Genomic DNA, 10,556 nt, shown 5'->3' with positions numbered 1-10,556 from the left:
CGTGCGCACGGCCTCCCCTCGCCATCCGCCTGATGCGGGGGCCCCCGCCAGGGCCCAGAGCCCCGCTCCTGTGGTAGTAAAGACAGAGAAAAGGGTCCCTGGTCCCTGGTGCGACACAGCTGCGTCGGGCCCAGCAGTGGCTGAGGTCTCCGTACGACGTCACTCCCAGTTCGCCCAGAACGGCCCGGGCCGTCTGCGGGGCGGTGTCTGGGCCTGCGGCACCCGCAGAGGTCGCCGTGCCCCCCGCACCCCGCGCTGCTCGCGGCCTCGAGCGAGCCCATGCAGCCTACGTAATGCCCGTGTTCCAGGGGGACATTCCACCTGCACTTGACTTTCTAAAAGCGACGATGCCGACTGCCCGGCTAGCTGACTTTGCCTCTGAGGATCGCTGTTCTCCCATGTCTGTTTTTCTGTGACTCACAAGTGTCCCCCGGTGGGTTTGCTGGCTCACATTAATCCCCAACCGGTTTTTCCTCATGTCAACCCCCCTCGGGCTGGGAATACTTGTCACTTGTCATGAGGCTTTCTCTCCCCATGTACCTTCCTAAAAGCCCTCTCCCTGCCCCACGGACGGATTATGAGAGAGAAGCTGGGGGGCGGCTGGTCAGAGGCGCTGAGGGTCTCGGTTGCTCCCGGCCGGGCGGACCTGGCCAGTGCGCTGGGCCTTGGGACTGGACGGGCTTCATTAATTGCCCCGGAGCCAAATGAAACGGCAGAATAAAACGTCACCAAGGGCGCTAAAACACAGCAGCCAACCCTTATCTGAGGTTTCGTTTTCTGCGGTTTCAGTTACCCTCGGTCAATTTCAGCCAGAAAAGAGTAAATGGAAAATTCCCGAGATAAACGATTTGTAAGTTTCGAATTGCAGGCCGTTCCGAGTAGCGCGATGGCATCTCGCTCCGTCCGGCTGGGACATGAATCCGCCCTTTGTCCAGTGTCTCCACGCTGGCCGTGCAGGGCAGGGAGATATTCTGAGAGACAGAGAGGCCACACTCACACGACTTCTGCTGGGGTACATTATCACGATTGTTCTATTTTATTATCGGTTATTGTTAATCGCTTACTGTGCCTAAATTACAAATTAACGTCACCGAGGGGTGTTTGTAGGACAGGCCTTGGTAGGACCTGCAGTTCCAGGCTTCCACTGGGGGCCTTGGAACGTGTCCCCGGATGAGGGTGACTGTACAAAGCCTTCTCTTTCCTCCCACGGCCTCTCTGTCAACCTGTCATGGCAGTTCTTATTTGCCACTAAGTGTGCTGCGCCCTTGGCCGGGACACTCACGGGGCGTTTCAGGGCCCTGCCCGCGACTCTGCATGCCGCTACCTCGCTGCCAACTCCTCTGTCCCTATGAACACCGAGCAGAGGTGCCAGGCCCTGGCTGGGAGCAGCGAAGTCCAGCAGACGTCCTGGCTTCCCGCAGGCCCGCCACCTCAACTCCACATACAGGGGACCCCAGGGGTACTGCAGCCTCCGGAGCAGGACATGCCAGGGACCTGGCCGCAGAGGCGCCTGGGGACAGAGTGGACAGGCCTGTCCTGACGAGATGCCAGGAGCAGTCGGCCCTGACGTCACCCGCTTGAGGCCAGAGGGTGGAAACAGGGCGGCATCTGGGGCTTGGGACAGTCCTGCCCCGAGGGCCACATTCCCTGGAGCCCCTGGTGAGGGGCATGTCCGGGCAACACGATGACAAGACTGACCACAGAACCCGAGATGCGCACTCGGCACATGATGCCCTGGAGACAGGCGCCCTGCACCCTGCTGGTCGTCACGGTGCAGCTGTCTGGCTCAGGGCGCCCAGACCTCTACGCCACCCTCGGCCGCCAGAGCTCGGATGCACGCCCCGCGCACACGCGTGTGTTCTCACTGGGGACAAAGCACCCGGCTCCAAGGCCGTGCTGGTCACCGGCAAGGAGACTGGGGCCCAGGTTAGAGACCTCCCATCCCGCCACACCCCACGCCTGAGCCCCTTCGCTGGAGAACAGCGGGCGGGGACAGCAGCCCACCCGTGACGGACCAGAGTCACAGCCCTTCTGCCAGGCCCGGAATTCTTGAAACCCCACAGCGGACAAGCTGCATCCCCGAGGCCTCGGGGCACGTCCTTCGTCCTTCGTGGAAAAGGCACGCGCGGTCACACCGCGGGCCAGGACTTATTTTATGCCACCTCTTCCACCGCGTTTGCAAGGACAGTGTCACCGTCGCTCACACGTGGAAGCAGGAAGGCGCACCCCCGCGAGGAGGCTGGGGGACGGCCCGGCTCGGGGTGGCAGGGGCTTCCCTCGAGGCTTTCGAGCACGGGGACATCACAAAAGGCTCCCACACGGGAGCGGGCTGTGCTCAAGCTCCGGCCAGCCCGTGCCGGAGGGGCCGGGGCGACCGGCATTTTCTAAAGCGCAGCTCAGCAGAGTCTCTCCGACAGCGGCACTCGAGCACATACGTGAGAACTTTTCTGCCCAAATCTCTATTTTGACAAAGAAATAAACCGGCAGGACGCGCACTCCTTCCGAGCTCTGTGGGACGTGGGGGCGCCCTGCTGTCACACTTAGATGTCACGTCCCCAGCACCCAGGCGCTGAGGCGAGCTGGGCTACGAATAAACAGCTGCAGCAAAGCTCCTCCCTAAGGCTCCCCGCGGCCCGTCGCCCCTCCCGGGGGAACCACAGCCACCCGCCCGCGGCCGCACGCATGACGCTCCCCTCAGGCTCTGTATTCTAGCTTAAAAATTAATTTGCATCGTCCTCCCAACATCTGCTTAAATATAAAAGGCCAGATGCGGGGACTCACGTTGGGAGAGCAGGTGGGGAGACCAGCTGGGCAGACGTCCCACAGGGGCACGCAAGCCCGGAGCACCCCAGTGGGTCTGGCCGGACGTTCCCACAAACGAAGTCACTTCGCTCACTCGGGTCATAACTAGATGCTTCAGGAAGTGGTGACCGATGTCAGTTTCAGTGGATTGAAAAATAGATAGTAAACAGTCGACGTGTTTTAGTTTTTAGACAAAATTGGTTGATTTTATTTACTAACAGAAATAAAAGCAGCCCCTAGCCTGAAGTATAATCTAGTCTTTTACTTTTTCTATGGGAAAACACAAACTGGCCTTTTTTAAACAAAAAAAGACAGCACGGGACCCACAGAGGGATGAGCGTCTCCCTCCCGGCTCTGCGGTTTTCCATCGCGTGGTTTGGTGAATCTGCTCCATCCACTGCAAGCTGGACCCTGCCATCTCTGAAGCACGTCCGTCACAGAGAACGGCCACTCTCTGATGTGACTCTTTTATTCTCCAAAAGATTAAGCTCAAAAACCGCCACCTTGAAACACAGGGATGTCTCACTGACACCTGGTTTTCTAACTGCCTAAGAGCAAAGACGTGGCTGAGCAAGGGAGCTGCGTCCCGCACACGCCCGGGACTCGTGGCCACAGTGGACGCCCACGGCCCTGTGACAGGCGGCCTGCTCAGGCCCTAGAGACGTTAACTGGTGGTTTTAACAGATTGTAACACCGGTTTTAAGAGCCGCTCACGTGTTGTTGTAAGATGGTCTCAAAAATGTGCTAAGATACAGTTAAAATCATATCTGGGGTATAATCAAAAAGAAATCTGTTCAGGAAAAGTGTGGACGAAAAGAGGGAGCCGAGCGTCCCTCACACCTGGTTTTGTGGCCACGTTTTCTCCCATTCACGGTTCAAAAGTCTGAATGTGCGTGTGCGAGCGTGTGCACGAGTGTGAGTGTGTGTGAGCGTGTCTATGCATGTGTATGTGCGTGTGCGAGCATGTGTGTGCGTGAGCATGTGCGTGGGTGTGTGTGTGTCTGTGGGTGTGAGTGTGCATGTGCGGGTGTGTGCACGTGTCTGGGTGTGCGTGGGTGTGCAGTGTGTGTGTGTGAGCGTGTGCGCGCGTGTGTACGAGAAGCATGTTTGGGCTGACTTAACACTGCTTGTGTCCCTGCAGAGGGGACACCGTCCGCGGGAGTTCGAGAGCCGCTCGCACGGGCCGCCTAGTGCTCCGCCCGCGGGCCATGGGCCCTGATGGCCGACGTCCCCTGGTCGGAGCACGAGCCGCTGCGTGGGGACAACGGGAGCACCGCCCGGCACACGCGTGACCCGCGCGGCACCTTCGCACGGTGCCGACGTGACGGCCCCAGAACGCGAAGCCCGCTGGGTCTGCACAGCGCCCGGGGTTAGTGGGGGGATTCGTGGGTTGTTTCTAAACACTGTGCGACCAGGTATTAGGACGTGACGGAGGTGACCAGTTTGAGGTTTTATAAGCAGAGGTCTCTCCTTCTTCCTGATTTTTGCTCCTTAAAAGAAGAATAAAAAGCATGAGTTGCACAGCTAAGTGTGTCCTCCCCAGGGCCGGCCTGTGCGCCCGAAGCCACCAGGCCAGCTCCTCCCGCACACGGAACATGGCAGAGCGTCGCTCCCGACACCCAGGCGCGAGGCGTCTCTTTCCCGTTCGATGCAGATCCATCCAGCGGTCCAGAGCTCCAAGTTTCCAAGGTTATGAAAAATGCTCGACTTACTTCAAAAGCGTGTCACCCGAGCGTCTCAGCCCCGCACGCGGACGCACAGCAGGAAACGCAGACCCGCGCGGGGACCCGCCCCGGGACTCGGCGCCAGGCGGGGCGGCCTCTCCGGCCAGCGCGGCTTCTCGCCCGCCGGCCTCGCGCGTCACACGAAGCAGCAGTACTTCTGCCACCAGGGCGTGGGAAGGGCTTCCATCGTGTCCGGAGTCCTGCGCTTAGCGTCCTGGGGCTGCTGCCGGGCGTCCGAGGCCTGCATGGCAGTGACGATGGCCGCGTCGAAGACCTCCTTGAGGTTCTTCTGCGTCAGGGCCGAGCACTCGATGTAGCAGGCGGCTTTGACCTCCTGGGCGCACAGCTGGGCCGCCTCTTCGGGCACTGGCTTCTCCTTGCCCTTGTCCAGCTCGATGAGCACCTTGACGTCTTCCCGGAGATCCGACTGGGTCCCGACCAGGATGATCGGGGCCCTGGGACAGTGGCACCGGATCTCCGGCACCCACTTCTCGCCGACGTTCTGGAACGAGGAGGGGCTGACGACGCTGAAGCACAGCAGGAAGACGTCGGCGTTGGTGTAGCACAGAGGCCGGAGTCGGTCGAACTCGTCCTGCAACCAGGCAAAGCAGCCAGTTACTGTCACATCCACGCCCGCCCCCCCCAGCAGCTGCCACCTTAATGCTTGTCCTGAAAGGCTCTGGCGGGCCTTGGAGCCCACCGGTGGCGGGAAGTGTGGGCACCCGAGGAGGGACGCTGCCGGTCACCAAGGGGGCTGGCGCTCCCGGCCCCACAGTCTGCCCAGCGTTTTCGTCAGCGCTCGCGACCTCGTTGTACTCGGCACGGGAAAAGGACTCAGATCAGATGAGTCTCCGAAACGGAGCTGACCTCAGCCTCAGGCCAGAGTCGCCCGACGCTGGCACGCGGCCACTGCTGACAGCGTCCGTGCAGACCCGAGGCCCCGGCCCGGGCCTGGGAGCCCAGCTGCTGGCAGAGGCCCCTCTTAGAGAACGCAGCCCTGCCACCCTCAGACGTCGCCCTGCGCCCAGGGCACACCCAGCACACAAAGCCACGCCAGGCAGACACAGGGCAGACCCGGGAGGCCACTGTCCTCGGCCACCCAGAGAACCTGTGCCTCCCGGCGGCCCTTCCAACGCTGCTTCGAACATCCTCGTTCTGGCCCCACACACTTCATTGCCCTCCGCCCTCCTCCTCTCCCTTCTCCCCCCCTCCTCCGTTGCTGCTGGGACCACAGGTCTCCACGCACGGGCTCTGGGCGGACGAAGGAGCAGAGAAGGCACAGCCACCACGCGAAGGTGCAGAGAACTGGCTGGAACGAGTCGGAGCCACCTGCACCGATGGACCGGCCACCGCAGCCACTGCCGCAGCCGTCCACGGACAAAGACCCTCGCTGGACACCAGGCACCGAGCAGGGCCAGCGGCTCGAGGGACAGGCGGACCCGTCTGCCCCTTGTAGAAACGTGTGTCTCCAAACCAGGGTGTTTCTACAGAGACGGCCCCGAGTCCCCCACAGTCCCGCACTCGGCTGCCACCGAACCCCCTTGTGTGAGAGCTCACGTCCCCTCACTCCTAGTCTGTGGGCGCCAACCATCCTCAGGGGTAACGTGACAGCTGAGCTCCCAGTGGAAGGAAAAAGTTAAATGTCACCCAGGCCCTCGCGGCTCACTCGGCACGCTCTGGTTACTGCAGACCACTATTTACACGCACGTCGCGGGGCCCCCAGGCCTTGGCCTGGGAGGGGAGGGGAGGGGGCAGTAAGCACCCAACAGCTTTAAGGTCGGTCAGTGGCCATGCTCAGGAGTGAACATGGCGTGTCCGAGTGCCACCACCCCTCACTGACGGCTAAGCAAAAGTCGAACGCCAAGGCCTTAGGTTTCTCAGTGCCAGCTGTGGCCGAAATAAACAGTGACTTGAGCGGGGGCCGGGCCAGCCCTGAGGTCTGCCGTGAAACGTCGCGTTCGCAGAGGCCACGAAGGAGGCAGCTCCAACCCGAGACCGGGCAGCGCCCTTGGCTGGTGGCGGGCGCCACCGCGGCTGGCTGTACCCTGGAGGCCAGGCTCGCGTCACCAACAGCGGACGGGCAGGCGCGGGGCCAGGCCTGTGACGGGGCCTGGGGACCTGGCTCCCTGGCCAGGGCGGGGGGCGGGGCGGGGTGCAGGGCCGTGGGAGCTTCCACCTGAGTGCGACCGGAGCCAGTGTTCACAGCCCCTTCACTGTGTCACCCACGCGCCCACCCTCCTGAACGACCCGGCACAGAAGCGATTCCCTGTCACCTGCATTCTCCAGCCCGCGTCACACGGCTTGTGCCCGCACCCGCGGAGGCCACACGGGGACGGGCCGCTGGGCGGCGGTGCTGGCCGAGCTGCAACCTGGCTTCTTGCTTCTCTGGGGATAGGATCTTCCAGGCGCTTCATGGGCCGAGGGGCCGAGGAGCTTCCGGCTCCATTTGTGGCGCCGTGTGGCACTTTCTCTCGCGCCAAAGGCTCCTCGGTCCCGGTCGCCGACCAGCTTCCACCCGAGTGTGACCGGAGCCAGTGTTCACAGCCCCTTCACTGTGTCACCCACGCGCCCACCCTCCTGAACGACCCGGCACAGAAGCGATTCCCTGTCACCTGCATTCTCCAGCCCGCGTCACACGGCTTGTGCCCGCACCCGCGGAGGCCACACGGGGACGCTGAGTCATCGTACCTCCACCAGGGCGCAGGAGGTCTGCCTGGAGGAGGGGGCCCCACGGGCTGGGCCGACACTCAGCGACGAGGGCAGGGGGCAAACCAAGCCCCTTGGAAGGCACTTCTCAGCTCGGGAGCGAGGCGGGCAGACGGGGACAGACGTGACGGCCGCCACGACCAGCTTTGCCCAGTCAGGACCGATACCGACTGACTCTCGGCGACTTCCTCTTACCCGCCGTGTGCTTTTTATAAATAGTCTTCGAAGCGGGTTTCCTGCGCATCTTTAGATAGGAGCCTCATTGCCGCAAGGTCAGGGACACGGCACTGCCTGGCACATCAGGCGGGAGGTGGAGTGAGTCTCAGTGGAAACTCCGCTGGAGACCAGAGGTGTCGTTTCCAATACGCCAAAGCCACCAGTGTGGCACCGAAACCCTTTTCTTCCCAAACGCAAACTTCTCGTGAAAATATTTGTAAAATGGTCTTCGTCCTTCCCTGACTTTTAAACAGACCATAACGAGGAAAATCGAACTCTTCCTTGATAGTTCCGGATCGTTTCTACGAATTTTTTTCTGGCAAGAGCCCTCGTCCTCCTGCAAAACTGCTCTGAGGTCTCCCTCCCAGACTCACCCGGCCTGCACTTTGAGCCGCCGATGCCACGTTCCCCCGTATGTCACTTTACTGGTTTCTTTCTCAGCTTCTACCAGCTGGTTTGCCTTCCCTACCACGGCCGGCATGCTGGGGGGCAGGCCAGCGCCCACTCAGTCATTAAGGGGCGCGTCTAAGCCCCACTAAGTGCCAGGCGCTGTGCAGCCCGGGAGAGGGGACACGGCACAGCGGAGCCCGGCGGCGGCTGGGACGAGCACGGCTTCTGCTCCTCCCCGCAGGGGCCCTGCTGACCTGCCCTTGGCTTCCTGCGCCCTCGGCTCTGACTTCGCTCGGGCACTAAGCCACCCCTCTCCCAGGAGCAGGGACATCCGTCCTTCCTGAGGGGCCACTCCGCCTGTCCGTAAGACCAGAAAATGTGACCCAAGTGGGGAAATAGCCTCGCTTTGTACAAAGTAACTAAGCTTTCACTCTCAACACCGGCCAGGCTCTCGAAGGACCGAGTGCTGGGCGGCCCTGTGTTCTGCTTGCTCTTTCCCGCTCCAGGTGAGCAAACACGGCAGGGTTTGGTTCTTCTGCCCCGGGAGAGGGGAGATGGGTGCAGTGGTGGCCGGGTCAGCACAGGGCAGAAGAGGCTGGCTGACCACTCACAGCACAGTGGCCACCGCGAAGGCTGCCCGGCCTTGTGTCACCCTGAGGTTAAAGAAGGAAGCTGGGAATCAGCTACCCCAGGGCAGGCAAGTGACCTGGATGCTGAGGCTCGGATGAGGTGCCTGGGGACACCGGAAGCCAACTTCTTACAGCAAATGGTCACGTGACGGCACCTGGAAAAGTGAGCGAGCACGTCCACCTGCCTCTCTCTAACTCTGACTCTAACTCTAGCAAGTGCTGGCTCTCCAGTACCGGTAAAAACAAACAGACAGACAAACAAAAAAACAACCAAACAAACAAAAAAAACCCTACGCGCTTATTAACTGTCATTTGGCAAACTCGAGATGGCACCCTGGGTCTCCAGAGAACAGGGGGACTTCAGTGACTTGAGCATCATGCCGCCGGGCACGCGGGGGGCGACTGGGCGACAAGCCCCCGGAGCTCTTCAGGGGTTGCTCCAAGGGGAGCAACCATCCAAGTACCTGGCTCCTCGCGCGACAGTCAGTGTTCATGATTCGCAAACACTGGGTCCCAGTTCTTCTCCTCCAGCTCGGGACGGCTCTGTCCACAGGGCCTCTGCCTCAGGGGACTGCGGTGGCCCTAAGGAGCCACACTACACTTAGGACAGGAAACACGACCGGCTTTCACGAACGCCACCTTTTTTCTTGAGGAAATTTCTTAAACATTTGGCTTGTTGGCCTTTAATAAAATGATCGTAAGATATGACCAACTTACTTTGAGAAAATGATTACAAAGCATCATTGATCATTCTGAATAAAAACCAGAAAGTAAATAAGATCAGAAACTCCTGTGAGATAAGAACCGTTCTTGACCCCGGCCCCCCGCCCTGCCCCACGCCAAGCTGGCCAATCCCGGTTTTATTAGTGCGGAGCCATCGCCGCCACCCCGGCCCCTGAGAGGGGCCCGCGGCAGAGCTGGGGCTGCTCCGCCGGGCCTCGGAGTGACCCAGTTCCTGAGGGAGGTTACTGGAGCCCATTAGCAGGCTGTTTCCTGCCCTGGCTCTGAGAGCCATGCGATACTGACCTGTCCTGCGGTGTCACAGAGCTGGAGTCTCACTGGCCGCCCATCCACAGAAACCACAGCTAAAAACGAGACCAAAACGACAATCAGGGGGTGTCTTCTAACCCCTTTGCGAAGAATTCGAGTTTCCACCTGCACGGGCTGCCGTCATCGCTCCAAACCCTTCAGCTCCTGTTCTGGGTCCCCCGGCGAAGGAAATGAGGACTCGCCCCAAACGAGGAGGCCCGAGCACTTGAGCGTAGCACCCTCAGGGCCGACAATTCACCCTAAATCCCTGAACCCTTTGAAGGCACCCCAGCAGGGCCCGCGCTTTCCTCCTAGCTGGGAAAATTTATTTTCCCATCACACTAGTTTCAAAAAACCTAAAAACATCACAGGGGTGGGGGGTGGCGGGGGGACAAGTGGGAACCAACTCGCAGCTTTGGATCGGTGGGAAACCTCAAAAACAATTGTTTTCCCCTGGGAAACGTTGGGAGCCTTCGGGGTTTGTCGTAAAAGTGTAGCTTGTTTTCAGGACATGTGCAAACACTGGCTGCCTGCGTCGTCCTGTTTATAAAACAGGGCGCTGCTTATCTGTCCGCTCAGCTCGGAGGGGAGAGGAGCAGACAGCAGCTCTCCAGGGCCTGCGACAGGGCAGGCTGGAGGGCTCCACTGGAATCAAACAGTTCTGTCTCCATATAACTTTCTAGATTGTTCATACATGTTTCTACTAGTCGGTTGAGACCCCCGCCCCACAAAGGAAAGCGACAGTGGCCCCCGCTACGAGCGCCCGGGGTTTTATCCAGGGCACCTCTGAGATGGGAGAAAGCAACCCCGCCATCATGACTTTCTAAGAGGTCAAGAAGCCTGGTCCTTTTCGAGAGCGTGTTTCGGACTGGCTTCTGTGGGTTTCAATTCTTTCCGAAGTTTCAAAAAGACCCGAAAAGCATCAAGGTCAAGGGTCCTGATCTTTGTGTTCTACCGAAGCAAACAGCTCCCCACGGACGCGGGCTCTCAGTGGCCTAACGACACCGAAAAGATACCAAGCATCGGAACCGGAGGCCCAGGCGGGTCCGCGCCGGGGGAG

At 60.4% G+C, this 10,556-nt stretch overlaps 1 protein-coding gene across 1 annotated transcript; it reads right to left on the bottom strand.

The window, feature by feature from the left end:
- Window positions 1-2,979: 2,979 nt before the first annotated feature.
- On the bottom strand, window positions 2,980-9,622 carry RHOU (ras homolog family member U; the record flags this gene model as incomplete). Its single annotated transcript, XM_006920737.3, has 2 exons — window positions 2,980-5,118; window positions 9,494-9,622. Coding segments are annotated over 2 exons (585 nt in total), but the record flags the coding sequence as incomplete, so codon positions are not given.
- Window positions 9,623-10,556: the final 934 nt, after the last annotated feature.

The sequence above is a fragment of the Pteropus alecto genome, unplaced genomic scaffold, assembly GCF_000325575.1.
Source record: "Pteropus alecto unplaced genomic scaffold, ASM32557v1 scaffold189, whole genome shotgun sequence".
Taxonomy (NCBI): domain Eukaryota; kingdom Metazoa; phylum Chordata; class Mammalia; order Chiroptera; family Pteropodidae; genus Pteropus; species Pteropus alecto.
This window is presented reverse-complemented; position numbering and strand designations above follow the sequence as displayed.